Genomic DNA, 17,251 nt, shown 5'->3' on the forward strand with positions numbered 1-17,251 from the left:
ATGATTCTGTGTTACATGTGCGTCTCTCGAATGGGACCCCTGTGAGTAGCTGGAGAACTCAACCTCCTGGACAACGATCTAGATGCTGATGCCAAAGTCAGACATGCCTGGTCTCCTGGCGCCCTCATGTACTACGGCCGCGCGGAGCTGCAAGCGTCTGATCACAGGTACGGTCCTCGCTGTGACAGCACGTTCTCCTGTACTGGAGAAGGCAGCGTCTCCTCCTCCCGACGGGCCATCAACATGCTGTCCCCATCAGGATTGTGTGTATGTGTGTGTGTGTGCATGTGTGTAAAATACACTAAAGAGCCCAGAAGAATAGAAATGTCTGTGTACTCAGCATGAACAATTAATAAACGTGAGCATTCTGTCATAGCTCCAAATCATGAAAATTCCAAAGACATGACCTATATAGTATTTTGGGGCTTTTATATTTTCTTAAATGATGTTGTTACATGACTTGCTTTTTTCTTACTTATTATTTTTGAGATACAATCATGTTGATGTTGTAGGTGTGGTTCATTCATTTGTAACTGCTGTCCAGTTTTCCACTAAATGTATCCATGGAGATCACCCCTTCACCTATTGATGAATATTTTATTCTAATATTTTATTACTACAAACACTATAGGGGTTTAAATCTTCGATTCAGGTCTTTTAAGTGCTCTGACCTGTTGGTTTGGCCTCCAGCATCACGCGTAGAGGATGGAAAGGAAGTGGCAGGTGACGGGGAGGGAAGCAGCCTGTCAGCTTGGCGTGGGTGCCAGGACCTGCTGCAGAGGGAGAGCGCCTCGCAGAGCATCTTTACAGAGACAGTAGCGGATGGCGTTTGAGGGTGTAGGTGGTCTTCCCAAGGCTGCTGCCGGAACTGTCGGGTCCATTTCAACTTATACAAGGAAAGAAATTAAGGAAAAAAAGGGTGGGGAACAGTGGGTCAGTCAATAGATCTAAATCTTTAGATACTTCCAAATTCTTTAGATACCTGTTGTTGCCAACCCATAGCTAGAAAAGAGCTTTGGGACATCTTCAGATGTATGACTTCAAGGTTTGCTAGTTTAGATAGTGTATTTAGAAACCTGCATTTAATCGATATTTATTGAGGGGCCTTATATGCCAGGCTGTGTTGCTGGCACCAGGAATAAACAGTGGACAAAACAGACAAGACTGTGCTGTTGTGGGACCAGGGTGGTTGCGGGTCATAGTGGTGAGAAGTGGTTGGGTCCTCTGAGAGTCATCCAGGTTGTTGTGTGTAGCAAGTTTGTTCCTTCTTGTTGCTGAGTGAGTAAAGCTGCCCGCCCTGCCGCTCCTGCTTCATCCAGACACGTCCGACGTGTCCATCACATGGGGCCTCTGCGAAAGTGTTGCTGCTAAAGAAGTTTTTTAAAATTACTCACTTAGTGCATGTCCCCGGGTAAGAGTTTGCTCAGTCGTCTTTCTTCTTGCTTACAGATGAAAGGAAAAATCTAATATTAGTAACATAAAAATGGGTGTGGATACTGTCGCCCCATCATGTCTCTTAATTTTTTTTACTATTTTCAAGGTTTAAAGGTTACCACCATATTATATATATTTCATATTAGGCTTTGTTCCCACTTAACGTTGTATTGTAAATCTTCAACTAGTTACATAATCTGCATAATAAAAAGTTTTTTTAATTTTGTAAATAAAGTAACCTTCCTATATCAAAATTACAGGAATGATTGCGTTATTTCCTGCTTGTCTGTTTTCCTGCATATGTCAAATAGATTTCCATGACATTATTCTTAATGATTGCGTAGCATCTTATTGTATGGATGTGTCATAACTGTCTCCCCATAATGGAGCAGTTAAGTCCATATTTTTTTCTCTCCCCTCAGCAGTGCTGTAAATGATCAACCTTGTATATAAATCTTTGTCTGAATAAACTCCTAGAAGTGAGATTACTAAGTCAAAAGAGATGAATATTTTTGACACTCTTAACACAGATTGCCAAATAGCATCTGAAACGTTTGAACCCTAGCAGAGCTCGGTGCCCACTTCCCCACTTCCCGTACTAGGGACTGCTGTGTAAATACACCGTGGCTGACGGCTGGTTATTTTCTAAGTGTTATGTTACATCTTTAGAGCACTGCATATTTTTTTCTCTCAAACCATCCTTAGAAAAAAATGCCAAGATAATTCTAAGATTGGGGAAAGATAAAGACTGAAGCCGGAGGGCAGGGCAGCTGGCCTGCAGATGGGTGGGACTGTTGATGGTCACCGTCTGCAGCAGTGCTCTGAGGGGCTGAGCTGTGGATCGGTGGCTGGGGGTGGGTGTGGATATCCGTCCTGGCTTAACTGTCACCCGTCTTCCCTTTGTGTCTGACACAGACCCGTGCTGGCGATCGTGGAGGTGGAAGTACAAGAAGTCGACGTGGGTGCTCGGGAGAGAGTTTTCCAGGAAGTGTCCTCTTTCCAGGGCCCCCTGGATGCCACTGTTGTCATAAACCTTCAGTCGCCAACCCTGGAAGAGAAAAATGAGTTTCCTGAGGACCTGCGTACCGAGCTCATGCAGACCTTGGGGAACTATGGGACGATCGTTCTCGTCAGGTAACTACCTCCCCTGTGGATGTGGGCTCCTGTGTCGTGTTGGCGAGGATCCGTGAGAGCTGCAGAGTCGTTCTCGGCCTTGACTTGGCATATTCCATTTATTCCAGGATCAACCAAGGGCAGATGCTGGTGACTTTTGCAGACAGTCACTCAGCTCTCAGTGTCCTGGACGTGGATGGTATGAAGGTGAGTCGTGGTTGGTCACTATATGGCCATGTTGTCCCCTGTCCTCTGGGCCTGGCCTGTGCCCAGTCTGCACCTGTATGTGTAGGCACCACGGGAGAGAGGGAGCTGGAATTCTTCATTCTGGTTCTGAGGTGTCTCACATCCAGCCCTGGCTACCTGCAGGATTTGGGGAGAAAAAGCAAGTTTTAGAGTAGTTCCCACCGAGTTCCTTGGTCTCTCTTTGCTCACCCTCCAGGTGGGAGAGTGTTTCGATCTTTCTCCTTAGAGTATGTGTTTTAGAATATGCAGCTCATAGGTAGTTTCCATTTTGATAATATCCTGCTTTTAAATTTGCCCGGGATGAAAAGCTGGCAATGATGGTTCAACTTTTATTTAGACCAAACGTGTGGGAGCTATGCTGAGCCTGCCTGGGGTCTGGACCCTCAGGTTTTCTTGGTGAAACGCAAAGACTGGCGTCTTTCCTGGGTGTGGCTTTGAGAGAGAAGTGCTTTGTGATCACAGGGAGTCCTTGTGACTTTTGTATTTATCCTCGGGTGGCCACTCTGTCCTCACAGGTGAAGGGCAGAGCAGTGACGATTCGGCCAAAGACAAAGGACTGGCTGAAAGGTCTGCAGGAGGAGATCATGAGAAAACGTGACAGCATGGCCCCTGTGTCCCCCACCGCCAATTCCTGCCTGCTGGAGGAAAACTTCGACTTCTCAAGTTTGGACTACGAGTCAGAAGGTGAGTGCCCCTCAGCACAGCGGGGCAGGCACGCAGTCCTCCCAGCAACGGGCGTGAGATTCGGGAACCCCGCCGTGCAGAGCGTACGGAGGATGTTTGACGAGCAGGGTCCCATCTGTGGGGCGAGAACAGGCAGTGTTCATATGTGGGGACGATGCACGGAATGGTAAATGGGACCGGAGGTGTCTACACTTACATGGAAAACAGTGGTTTTGCAGAAGCCGGGGCTGTGGGCATGAAGGGAGGAGGAGGCCACTGTCTCTGACGTGAGGGGCCATGGGCTGTGGGGGGTGTGCCGGTGTTCCAGCACGGACTGTGCCATCTCACCCTTACTGTGATTCGTTCCCTTCTGCCAGGGGACATTCTTGAAGAGGATGAAGACTACCTGGTGGATGAGCTCAGTCAGTCTGTGGCCTCAGACAGTGAGCTGGGGGCAGACGACCTTTCTGACACCCCCAGCTCCGCAGTGGGGGCACCACTCCACAAGTCACCTGCACTTAGCAAAAAGCAGCAGCATCCAACTTACAAAGGTAGCCGGACCTTCCTTTTCTCAATAGCCTCTGTGCGGAGTTCGCTCGGGACAGACTGTCTCTGTTCCTCTGGGCAGTTGGGCATTGCAGATGCCACACTCAAGCACGCGGTCCTGGGAGGCCGAACCAGGCAGGCGTGTGAGCGCAGGAACTGGGCGCCGGGGAGGAGGGCAGCAGCACACACTGATTTCCTCTGGTTGTTTTACTTTTTACAACAACTTGTGCCTCATTAACACAACACACTCATGATAACTCCTGTTTCCTCTGTATATTCATATGGCCACAGTTCTGAGCTGGTTTTGTATTTGTGATGGGTTTTTCTTCCCCAAAATCTTTTCTGATTCAATTCCATAAGAGGCACATTCAATGTGTCCTGAGTTGCTAGTGTATTGTTACATTCATATATTATGTTCTTATACAGTCACATTGTACAGTTGCATCATTTTATCACTTTAGCCATAAGTAAAGAGGGGCTGAAAGGTAAAGAGATTGAACCACACACCCCAGATTAAATGATGTAATAATTATTGAATACATTTAAAAACCCACTAGTGTTCCGTGGCTGGCAAATAGGGTGGTTCATGTTTCAGCATCAGACTACGTTGACTGTGTTCCATGTGCAGCAGGAATGCCTCCAGCTGCCAGTCACTGTGTCCCCAGTTAGAGGGCAGAGCTTAGCCATGTGTCAGGACACTTGAACCAGGGCTGAGAACAGAGAACAGGGCTGAAAGTGGATTCAAGTGCTTCCCAGAGAGAGGTGCAAAGACCCCTCCAGGCCCTTTGACTATATAATGGTTCCCAAACTGATGTGGTTTGCCTACATTGAGCCATCAGGAGCTTTGACACTTACAGATTGCTGGACCACGCCATGAAGATTTGGATTTGGCAGGGGTGGGGTGGAACCCTGGAAATCTGGCATTTGGCAAAACCCCCAGGAGGTTTGGGGATGGCTGCCTGATACAGACGCTGCAGCCTCCATCAGAGCATCTAAGCAGTTCTGTGCCCCTGCTCTGGAGCTGAAGTGGCCGAGGGGATGTGCTCTTCAGAGAGAAAGCGACCCTTGTCTCCGGGGGTGGCCACAGGTCAGACAGCCTCTGGAGGCCAGGGCAGGTATGAGCACAAAATGCCCCTTTGAATGAGGAAGTTAATAGAACAATGTGGGAGGACGTGGGTGGCCGTGCCACCTGGCGAGCACCAAGCGGGCATCTCCTCGATGCTGTGGCATGTTCAGCCATTCCCACTAGAAGAAGTCCTGCTTCTCCCAGTTTAAGCCTCAAAAGACATGGCGCAGGGCTGTTGGATTTGAAGGATGGGTTGTCTGAGCCAAAGCACAGTGGAAAGGCCTGTGGGGGTTGGGGGAGAAGAGCTGTGTTGTCCTGAGTTCCTGTGTGCCAGACATGCCTGTGACGAAGCAGGAGCAGCCATGTCCTGTGCCCCTCTTGGCCTTCCCAGAAGGGACGTGCAGGTCAAGCCGAGACGGTGCACACGTGCAGAGCGGCTGGCAGCCTTTTGGTTTCATGAGTGAGTCGGACGCTCAGTACCAGAGCTTGCCACCTAATGCCAGGCCGTCCTGCTGGCCTACAAGGGAGAATAGTCTCAGCTCCCGAAGCAGTTGTCATGTTTTAGAGTGAGGAGTAAAAACCTGTCTTCCCGGTGGCCGGGTGGATCTTTTAGGATTTTGGTTTCCCACTTGTCTCCTCTACTCCATGTGGAAGCCTGGTTGGTCATTTCGGAAGGAAGCACGCCTGCAGTTTAGAATATTTCAGTATGTCTCTCAAGTCTGGAAAACAGGCTCTCTCCACTGTCCAGTGAATGTCCCAAGCAGGCACTGGGTGCCCTCTTCCCCCACCCCCAGCAGAAAGGGGTGCCCGTCTCTGACCAGGGCCTTGAGCTGTCCTGCAGCAGTTTCACCTGTGACAGTCGGCCTCCTGTGCACAGACTGTGTCTGACACTCATGCATTTGGGAAAGACCGTCTCACTCTCATCCCACCATGTCCTCCAGATGATGCTGACCTGTTGGAGTTAAAGCAGGAGCTGGAAGCAGTTGGGGATTTCCGCCACCGGTCTCCAAGCAGGTCTCTGTCGGTTCCCAATAGGCCTCGGCCACCTCACCCTCCACAGAGACCCCCCCCTCCAAGTAAGACTTCACTTGCTTTCAGCTTAGCACGATGCCTGCTGGGAATAATTGCCTGTTTCCTGCTACTGAAAAAATGGCTCTCGGTAAACCTCTACGTGGCCTTTGAGTCCCCACAATGCTCCACCCTCCACCTTGGGCTCCTTTTTGTCTTAAATCCGGAACATGTTTGATATCAGAGATAGTTGTTTTTCTCACAGCAAATTAAATGATTTCTTTATGAATCTGCTCTTCATCCCATAGCTGTGCCTTTTCTTTAAGCTGCTTTCAGTTTGAAACCATATAGAATGGAAAATTAGGGCTGCAGCCAAGTGAGGGGCTTTTCTCTGCTTCCTAGGAATCTCGTAACACAGGTGGTCCCTAAGCTCCAGGTGACCACATGCTCACCTCTAACCCGGGCCATCCCTCCTGTGATCCAAGGCCTCCTGGCTACTACATGCCTTGATTCTGGGAACAAACTCTTCCTTATCCTGGCTCTCATAGGATAGGTCTTTTCTTCCAGCTCCTCAAACAATGCCTTGCTCACCAAACTTTCCTTAGATCCTGAAAATGGAGTTGCGACATGCTTTTGGTTAGTTTAATATATAATGATACCATGAAAGTTTACTCCCCCGCCTACAAAATTTGACAATCAGAATTTGATTTTCCTAAGATGTTACTTTCAAAATTGGGTTAATCTTGGCTTACATCGTAATAGTAATCTATGGCAAACCAGAAGCACATAACTTTTTAAGCACAATTTTCCTTTCTGAGCTTATATTCAGAAAATAAGATAAAAAATAGAATTGTTTTTGGTGGTTGGCTGGTAGGGGGATCCGAACCCATGACCTTGGTGTTATAAGGCAGTGTTCTATCTAACCAACTAACTAACCAGCCAGCCCAAAATATAAAATTAAAATAACAAAAAGTAAACTTTATGTATCATATACAAGTATTATTGTGGACATTTTATAAAAATAGAGAATAAAATTTTTAAATTCACTTGCCTACATGCAGATAATAGTTGTTAACCAGAAGACTTCCAGCCTTACTTACATGTATCTGCATCTACACACAATTTTTTATTTAATTTTTTTTTTAATTGATATCCATTTTGTTTGGTCATTTGTCTTTCTTTCATTTAATGTGTCATATTTTCTGTCATTAAATGTTCTGAAACATGATTTGTTAATGGCTATAAGTATAATTTAACATAATTTATTCCCCTGCTTTGGGATTTTTTTTTTCCTTACAAAACATTTTTTAAATTTGGTCCTAACAGTAGTAGTATGTATTAAACCATTTAAAAATCAACTGGTTTTAATATTAGATTTCAGTCCCCCAGGATGTTATATTAAAATTTGCATTCAAATACTGCTTCTCCAAAGACTCTACATTAATAGGCACAAGCTGTTAGAAAATAAAGAGGGGGGCCGACCCCGTGGCGCACTCGGGAGAGCGCGGCGCTGGGAGCGCGCGGGTTCGGATCCTATATAGGAATGGCCGGTGCACTCACTGGCTGAGTGCCGGTCACGAAAAAGACCAAAAAAAAGAAAAAAGAAAAGAAAAGAAAGAGGGAAACTCCCCAGGGGTTCTCAGAAGCCCCCTGACTCTGTGAGTGCTCCAAGTGCTGGCGGAGTTTCCAGACCCTAACGTGCCCGTGGTTGGCTGACATCAGCCTCATCTAACCAGGCTGCTCGCAGCTGGCTGCAAAAGTTGTCACTTCACTGAGATTGAGACTCTGTCCTTGTTGCTCTTCACAGCTGGTTTCATGGTGAAAAAGTCGGCTTCAGATGTGTCCATCTCCTCGGGCACCCATGGGCAGTATTCAATTTTGCAAACAGCAAAACTCCTGCCAGGAGCGCCTCAGCAACCGGTGAGTTCTTCTGTGTTCAGCTCATGTAAAGTGGGTAAGCCTTGCAAACCCAGATGCAGCGAGATTGCCTCTTCTCAGCGAATACGTGGACTTACATCTCTTTAGCCCTCTTTCCGTCCACCACCTCATCTCCAAACCCTGTAACTCTCAGTAGCAGCCTCCTTGTAGGGCTTGTAAATGGTTGTACAGGGTGTTCTAGAGAAAGTCACTTTTGATGAAACCCCTGCATTCCTGCAAAGCAGGATTGCTGGTTTCCAGACTTATTTGTTTCTCTCCTTTCTGATTCTTGCCTTTGCCCTTGGTGTGCAGAACAATGGTTGGTAAAAGGGAAAATAGAAATTCAGATCAGTCTTGCGAAAGTGGTGATCATTCTAGCGTAAAGTTGGTAGTGAGAAGAGGCTAAAATGAGACTGGTAGACCTAAGTAACAAAGGAGGGGAACACTAGTAACAGTCATACAGGATTGTAGAGGGGGAGGGTTCCAGAGGCTTCTGTGAGCTGCTGAAGGACAGCATGAAATAGAAGGCGAGGGAGGGGGAGTGGTTGTGGTGAAAGCTGACATGTCCCAGGATGTCACACAAGAGTTTGGGGAGGTGGGCTGGGCCAGGAGCTCACGCAGTCACGGCAGGTGCAGGGGTTGGCTAGAGGCCCATGGCTGGGTTAAGACGTAGAAAGGTAACAAGGTAGAAAAAGCACTTTTAAGGAAATGTGTATCTAGAAGGCGTTTAATAACTCAGTGAGACTGTGAAGGAGTGGCCTCTGATTCTGCTTTTTCTGGCTTTTACCTGGTTCTTGAAATAAAGATAGAAGATGGTTTGTCCATGTTGCAAAAACCTGTGACCACCTGTTTGGGAGACAAGAGTCATTTATCTTAGAATGAGAGTTCTCCGGTGGGAAAGAGGACTGAGGATGCAGTATAGATTGGAGAGTGGGTTTTTTTTTTTTTTTTTCGTCGTTTTTTTTTTTTTCGTGACCGGCACTCAGCCAGTGAGTGCACCGGTCAGTCCTATATAGGATCCGAACCCGCGGCGGGAGGGTTGCCGCGCTCCCAGCGCAGCACTCTACCAGGTGCGCCACGGGGTCGGCCCTGGAGAGTGGGTTTTAATCTCCGCCTGATGGAGCTCAGTGAACCCCACACTTGTGCACAGGCCAGCAGGTGGTGAATGCATCACAGGAGGCTGTTTTCCTACCTGTCTTAACATGCTTCTGGTTCTTTTCTGTCCTCAAGCCCAAAGCCAGGACTGGAATAAGTAAACCTTACAATGTCAAACAGATCAAAACCACCAATGCTCAAGAGGCAGAAGCAGCAATCCGCTGTCTCCTGGAAGCCAGAGGAGGTAAGTAGTCTCCTGGGGCTCTCCCACAGAAAACTGAGGAGAAAAACTGACTTTCCTTTTCATCTTCTTGCTAAAACTGGCCTAGAAAAGAAAATAACTTTAAAAATTTTTCTGGAGGCAGTATTAAATGAAAATATCCTTTAGCAACATTTTATATAATTCTATTACTAAGATTTATTGTACATTTAAAACTATATATTCCAAAGTCAGTAAGTATATAGAAATAATCCCAGGATTATTAAGCAGCATTTAAGGGAGAGACTGAGGTAAATGAAAATGAATTTTAAAAAGGTTAATGCTGCAGACACTAAGTCATTCTGCCGGCTCTGTAAAAAAGAGGTAATTATGGTCTGCGTCCTTATTTCAGGCACAAAATGTACTTTTTGAGTCGTCAGCAAGTGTAAATAAATTCTTTACTGTCAGGCGGGGACCTCTTCTCAACCACACTGCCTGTTAATATTTTGTTTCTGTCACTTCACTTAACTCTTAATCATATTTTACTTGGAATTTCCCCCATTCATTCAAAACCACTGGTAACTGACATTTTTTGTTTTGATTTTGGCTTTGTTCCAGAGTCTCTTTTGCAGAGGGTAGTTTATGACCTTTGAAAGACAAGTGCAATTATGATTGCCTACTTTGCTTTCAGCTAGTGTATTTAATTTATTTGGAATTCTCAGATAACGTTTAAGAAGGGAATGAGTTAAGAGGCTGAGAAACACTGATGTAGGGTAGTACCACCACAAATCGTTTCTTTCTTTATTTTAAAAAATAACTTAAACTATGGATGTAACAACCTAAGTATCCATCAACTGATAAATGGATAGATACACAAAATGTGGTACATCCATGCAATAGAATATTATGCAGCCATAAAAAAGGAATGAAGTGCTGATACATGCTACATCACGGGTGAACTTTGAAAACATTATGCTGAGTGAAAGAGGCCAGACACAAAAGACCACATATCGTATGATTCCATTTATGCGAAATGTCTATAATAGGCAAATCCATACAGTCTGAAAGTGATTAGTGGTTTCCAGGGATTGGAAAGAGGAGGGAATGGGGACTGACTGATAATGGGTGTGGAGTTCTTTCTGGGGTAATGGAAATGTTCTAGAATTATGTAGTGGTGACTGTTGCACAACTTTGTAAATATACTAAAAATTACTGAATGGTACATTTAAAAAGGGTGAATTTTATCATATGTGAATTATATCTCAATAAAACTGTTTTAAAAATTAAAATTCTAGAGATGTAGATGTTAGTAGGGGTTTGAGGTTTGAAATCTACCCACAGTCCCAACTTAACATTTTCTTGGTCATGGTCTCATTGAGATTTGGGGGTGTGTTGGATCATCTCCCCTGAGAAATGTCACTGTGCATGAAGGTTTGCATGTGATGTCAGGGCCTCACTGGTCCCCCATCAAGACCATCCATGACCCCTGTGAGCGTGCAAAGCTGGGGCTGAACCTAGCTGGTTGGTCCTGACAAATCCTTCAAGATTTTTTTTTTTTTTAGAAAAGAAATACATTGAAATAGTAAATTATCCTTAAGATGTAAACTATCTAAAGATGAAATTTTGCAGGGAAGGTGCCTTGATCTTTACACTTCAGCCATGTGATTTTATGTTCCAGGTGCCCCAGATGAAGCACTAAATGCCATGGCCTTGAGGGACCAAGGATCCTCCAAACCAGAGCCTGCACCTGGGGTAGCCAAACCTGAGAGCTCCCAGGGGCCCCCGCTCCTGCCCCGTCGGCCAGCACCCAGGGTTCCTGCCCTCAAGAAGCCAACCTTGAGACGGACAGGAAAGGTACAAACCTGGTAGCATAAACCTCTTACTCCTAAGTTGCTCAAATGTCTTGTTAGATAGGAATGACATTCACAGGCAGAAACCTAGCTGAGTATGGTCTTTGCATCCACATTCATGAGTCCCAGACACAGGTGCCTCTTTGAGAAGAATGCTTGACAGCTGCTTTCTCCCTCGTATTCCTGCCGTGTCTTGACTCTAGCTGAGCAGAACGAGGGGCCTGCTGTCTTTCTGCAGATACTCACAAGAGCAGCTTGGAGGTGTTGTGCTTCCTAGATGTTCTGAGTCCCCACTGGGAACCACTGTGGGATGCTTTTACTCAAGTGTTCCGGTATTGCCCGTGTGTGTGGTCTGTGTCGTGTGCACATGGTTTCACAGGTACAGATTTTATTTGCATTAGAAAAGCAGTCACTGATTCCTAGATTAGCCATGTCGACCAGCTCTGGTGCGCCTCGCTCTGCTGGCAGTCCGACAGCTTTTCTCACCACTTTTCTTGCAGATTGTTTTCTGCTCTCGCCCTCAAGCTTCTCAGCCTTGCTTACTGCTTCAAAGACATGAGTTTGTAAGGACAGTAGCAGCCCAAAGACTGGCACCTATAGACACGTCTGGATCTTCCGTTTGAGCTCAGTGTTCTGGTGATGGGACCCTCGGTAATCTGTCATCCCAGAATGATTGCTGCTCTCCCACCCATAGGAAGTGTGAGCAGTTGCTTTGGAGCTTTGCTCTTCGTAGAGCCTGCTCTGTGTCTTCTGGGCACCTCTGCCATCTCCCTTTGGCTCATTGCCATCTATTTTCCATACCTTCTTGCCAAGTGGACCTTGTTCCTCCTCCTTTTCCTCGTACAGATGCTCCTTAATTTATGATGGGAGACATTCCAATAAACCCATAAGTTGAAATATCATACGTAGAAAATGCATTTAATACACCTAACAACCTACCGAACAGCATAGCTTAGCTTAGCCCATATTACGTGCTCAGAACACTTATGTTAGCCTACAGTTGGGCAAATTATCTAACACAAAGCCTATTTTATAATAATAAAAATGCTAGATCAAGAAGTATGGTTTCTACTGAATGCATATCACTTTTGCACCATCGTAAAGTTGAAAATCGTTAAGTCGAACCATCGTGAAATCGGGGACCTTCTGTACATGCTTTGCCTTTTCTTTTAAAAGCCAGGAGCAGAAATGGATTCATTTTCCCACCTGTTGCACCCAAGGCTATTGGAGAAGGGATTATTTTTTTCAGTTTGTTTTCTAAAGAACCAAAAGAAATACTGAATTGCTAATGCTTAACTACTGGTACCCATTTCTGTATAAAAGCTTCATTTTGCACTGTGCAGGTGTTTTCTTTGTGATAGTTTTGAATCAGAACCAAGGAAGTGAAGTCCCTGGATAAAGTTTCCCATTCTTTTATATTTATATTTAAATATAAAAGTTTCGAGGGGGAAGTATATCCATTAGTCCTTCAGTTAGCTTAATGCTGGAACATAAGGTACTTCAGCCTAGCTTGGGACAGACTTGATTATCACCCAGAGCTACAGCCTCAAAGAATGTTTTCAGGGAGGTTAGCTTTTAATAAGGGAACAGCATAACCCCGTTTCCTAAGGGAATAAAGAAAAATTTATCTTGAATTATTCAGTGTTGCCCTGGTTTTAAAGGTTCCACTCATCTTTCCTTGGACGTGCTGGTGTGACTTGATCAATGTGTGTGTTTCTCCTGGGCTTTTTTCTACCTGGTCACATTTCGGGCATCCCAGACATTATCAGATCTCCAGTTTGCTGGACTGTCAGCTCAGTCTCATCTGTTTCCCTGCTGACCACTAAGTGTTCTTTGGTTCTCGGCTTCCCAAGTGGTGACTTCTTACGAACACTCTTTGTCTTGCCTTTTCTCAGCCCCTGTCACCAGAAGAGCAGTTTGAGCAACCGACTGTCCATTTTACAGCCGGGCCCCCTGAGACAAACTTTGAAACCCCTCCTCTAGCAACAGCCCTTCGGGTCCCTCCTGTTCCCAAACCAAGAACATCTCAGCCTGGGAAAGGTGCAGAGAGGAAGCCAAACAGCGGAAAGCCAGAGCCAGACGAAACCCCTGCCATGGCAAAAGTCACCATGCCACCACCTCCGGAGGTTCTGTCTCTTGTGCCCAAGGTGCCCCCGAGGAGGAAGAAGTCAGTGCCAGCAGCCTTCCACATGCAGGTCCTGAAGAGCAACAGTCGGCTCCTCCAGGGCCTCACGTGCTGCAGCAGCAGCGACCGTCCAGCTGGGCACGAGCCTGATGCCGACGCTGTCTTTCCACACGTGGATTTTCTCCACGGTTCATCTGCTCCCAGCCCCGAAACTGATAGCACCAAAATGATAGAGCCAGAGGCAGCCTCCTTTCTCAGTGGTTATCAGGATCCCTTCTGGAACCTTCTCCACCATCCTAAACTGTTGGATAACTCCTGGCTTTCCAAGAGCTCTGACCCTTTGGACTCGGGGACCAGGAGCCCTGAAAGGGCTCACACAGACCCAGCGCAAGTCAGTGCTTCCCCTGCCGAGGTGGAGCTTCCACCAGACCATGGGCAAGAAAACTTTGATCACTGGGTGACAGTCAGTGACAAAGACAAGAGGACAGTGCTGCAGGTGTTTGACCCACTGACAAAAACATGACTGAGCCACGTTGGAGGCCGAGCTCTTCCAGAATGCACGCCTTCCCCACGGGCACCTCTTGACCAGGTCAAAAGAGACGTCTATTTAAAGGCACATTGAGAAAAACATTTTTGCATCTGTCACTATTGTGTAGTTTACTAAAATTGTGTCCCTTATTCAATAAGATTATTATTCATCCACCAAAATATGTTTTATTCCAGACTTGAACATTTTAAGTTTCCTCTCAGGCGAATGGGAAACCTCCTGTTAGATTCAGTGTATGGATTTTAAGAAAGGAAATTAGCTGATAAGGCCCAAGAAGTTGTCTCCCATTGAATTTTAAACGGTTGTTCAATTTATATGTGTATTGGCTGGGGGCTGTTTTGTTTTGTTTTGTTTGTAGTTTACAGATTTTGAATAACTTTGGTGAGCCACCTGAAGATTGGTTCATAAAATGAGGATTACATTAAAAGGCAGTTGGGACCATTAATAGCTGTTCCTGGCCCACTAAAACCAGGTTTTAAAAAAAAAAAATCAGAGCTGGAAGCAGCAGTTACATCAACCAGATGACTAGACTGTACATTCCAGTGAGTCCTTGTGTTTATTCATATGCGTGGATATTAACCTTGATTTTGTTGAATCCCATAGGAGCTGATGTTATACACTGTTCTAAAGCATGTGCTGTTAGCTTAATTAAACTCAGCTTCAACTGGCTGAAGACCCCTGTACTGTGACTTAGACATCGCACACCCTATAAATTGCTACAGTCCTGAGCCATGGTGTGCTACTGAAACTGATTTTTTCCACCGTTTAGTCCTTATTCAATGAAACCTCATGGATTTTTTTTCACCTTATATTCCGTATCCTGTAAAAGCACAAAATGTGAGAACTCACACTGGCACATGATATTGATTCTCATTGATATAATATGAAGAGTATTTGTTTTAGCCGCATCTGCCTGGCTGGAGCTTTAAGAGGAAAGCACTACATGTCCCTGCATGTAAGAATGCCCAGGGCAGCATTTCCAGGTTTGCTTATCTATATGTTTATTAGATTTACTTTTTCCCTATACATTTTTCCTACATGTTTCCAATACCACTTTTCACCTGTTCACTAACTGAAAAAGACATCACAATACTGTTCTACATTTTAAAAATAGTGTTATAAGGCCTAGAATCCATTTAAAGCAGATACAGTTTTGCTGATAAGTTCACTGGCAAAATCTTTTTGTGCCACCTACCATATCTAGGAGTCTCTCATGTCGTAGAATCATATGACAATGACACCGTGTTATCCCTCACATGACTCTGGGGAATTCCTGTACTAAAAGCTAATGTTTAGGATGGTAACCAGTATCTTGCCTGGGATATACCACTCTCTTGTTACCAACCAGGTGTCTGGGATTTCAGAATTACTTTACATTGTCACTGTCAAGATATATTGCAGATTACTTAAATCTGGCACTCAAAACAAAAACAAAACTACAATATGTATCTCATTTCATCTGCAAACTGATAAAAGAAAAAGGGATCAGTGACCCATAGAGATAAACAGGTAATATGCATAGTTGACCAGTCATAAAAGACAGTGTTTGGGTGATCAAGGTGCCTCCGATGGCACTTACGTATTTCATATGATTTTTACCTCTGTAACAAACAAAAGAAGTCAACACCATAATCCTTAAAATATTTATGGGGAGAAAGCAAGATGGGTTTCTCAGAGAAGTTCAATAATTTGCCAAGATGCACATTGCTACTAACAGGTATGATCAGGAATGGAATTGAAGATTTTTTCATTCAAATGCTTTTTTTCCCTATAACCTCTTTTCCCACCAAAAGGAGGTGCATTTGAAAGCAGATAAATGTAACAAGCAGTCAGGAAAGGAGGGGAAAGTAAGCACCACAAAAATTGCTTGTAATGCTGGGAATAGGCCTAGTGTTAGGTGTCTTCTTTGTTATGAATAACAGTAAATAAATGACAGAAAACCATTTCTGTTGAGAAGGTGCTCATCACACAGTAGCTCTTAAGAATCTGACAGTAAGTACGAATACACAGAGTTATGTTGACGTGGGGAGGTGGGTCACAAGAAAAATTACAAGTAGTTCAACATTAAAAATTCGACAAATTTTATTTGATCGTGGGTGTTCAAATTTAGTGAACAACATAGACTGGATTTTGAGTTGATAATACGTTTGGCTCTCACACCAGAGCTCTTTAAAAAAAAAAAAACTATTAGAATTGCCTTATTTATGTTTTAAGTCAATGCTTACTAGTTGGTAGGTTTTCCAAGTTAGCAGCAGGGCCGATGGAATAATCTGGACAATGAGCAGCTGCCATCTTGGGGATTTCATTCCGGTTTTTTTTAGTCTGTCTTTGATGCTACCACATAGGCCTTCTCATCGTGACCTTGCGGTTTTCTCCATTCCTGCTGCTCTGTCACACGACACAGTTCACCGCAGTGTTTTGGGCACAGCGCTTTTTATAACTCCACTTGTCTCTCAGACCCCAGCTATATTCCCTTTTACAACACAATCTTCTCAGACTTACTGTCTATTTTTTAAAAATTTGTTCCGGTAAATGATTGAAATTAGGACATCTGCCCAAGCAATTTCTATAAAAGCTAAAAGTTGCTGAAGTTCAAGACCCTTAATAAAACTCTCCCTGACGTGTGTGTAAGTATAATTAAAGTAACGTATTAAAACATTTGCTTTATGATGAAGTCGTTTCATTGGGAAGGAAAGCTGCAAAGATTACTTATTGGGGGACTAGTGATTAATAAAAACCCCATGATATTTTTTGAAGTGACAATTTGTACTGGATTTGTACATAATACCTATTAAATGTTTTGTCTTTTTTTCTTTAAGTTGGGCTTATTTCTTTTCAGATACGAAGAGAACCTTGGAATATCTTCTTTGGCTGTCTGTTCTGAATCAAATGCAGTTACTAATTATTCCTGTGTCCCGTGTTTGAGTTTTTGTGTTTGTGTTTGATTCACTTCTTTCTTTCTTTTTCCTGGCAGTGGCTGGTACAGGGATCTGAACCCTTGACCTTGGTGTTACAATACCACTCCGTAACCAACTTAGCTAACTGGCCAGCCCTGGTTCACTTCTTAACCATCAAATTAAGTTGTAAAAGCAGACAAGTAATAATTTGGTAAAGAATTTATGACTTGTATGCTTACTAGCAGGGACCACTGCCATAACAGATAACTTTATGCTACGCTGCCTATAAAACTTGAGAGATGCTAGAATTCATTTTTTATAGAATTTTATAGCAAACTTACAAAAGCTTGAACTGCTAGAGTAGTTTGAGTACATTACTGCATAGAGGAGTAAACACTCCTCAAGTTCTGTCTAGGTTTGTTCTAAGCTAATTGATACTCAAAATATAGATCATAAATGTTGTCTGATGATTTTCAGGAATAAGAATATATTGATAATCTCTAAATAAATATGGCTAGTCCGTCCTGACCAGTAAGGAATACTCT

General features: G+C 44.4%; 1 protein-coding gene across 5 annotated transcripts in view; it reads left to right on the forward strand.

Annotated features, from left to right (window-relative positions):
- SYNJ2 (synaptojanin 2) overlaps positions 1-16,716 on the forward strand; it is an 83,127-nt gene extending 66,411 nt beyond the window's left edge. For 3 of the 5 annotated variants that reach the window (XM_063098432.1, XM_063098434.1, XM_063098435.1), the window contains 10 exons: positions 50-167; positions 2,350-2,568; positions 2,676-2,754; positions 3,309-3,477; positions 3,834-4,007; positions 6,010-6,144; positions 7,884-7,996; positions 9,224-9,332; positions 10,966-11,141; positions 13,033-16,716. In XM_063098432.1, coding sequence (XP_062954502.1) covers positions 50-167; positions 2,350-2,568; positions 2,676-2,754; positions 3,309-3,477; positions 3,834-4,007; positions 6,010-6,144; positions 7,884-7,996; positions 9,224-9,332; positions 10,966-11,141; positions 13,033-13,785 — 2,045 coding nt within the window. In that variant the 3' untranslated portion in view covers positions 13,786-16,716. Of the gene's footprint in view, positions 1-49; positions 168-2,349; positions 2,569-2,675; positions 2,755-3,308; positions 3,478-3,833; positions 4,008-6,009; positions 6,145-7,883; positions 7,997-9,223; positions 9,333-10,965; positions 11,142-11,637; positions 11,776-13,032 lie in introns of those variants that run through there. The other 2 variants (XM_063098436.1, XM_063098433.1) reach the window with 2 other exon arrangements.
- The last annotated feature ends 535 nt before the right edge of the window (positions 16,717-17,251 follow it).

This window comes from Cynocephalus volans, chromosome 5 (genome assembly GCF_027409185.1).
Source record: "Cynocephalus volans isolate mCynVol1 chromosome 5, mCynVol1.pri, whole genome shotgun sequence".
Lineage (NCBI taxonomy): Eukaryota > Metazoa > Chordata > Mammalia > Dermoptera > Cynocephalidae > Cynocephalus > Cynocephalus volans.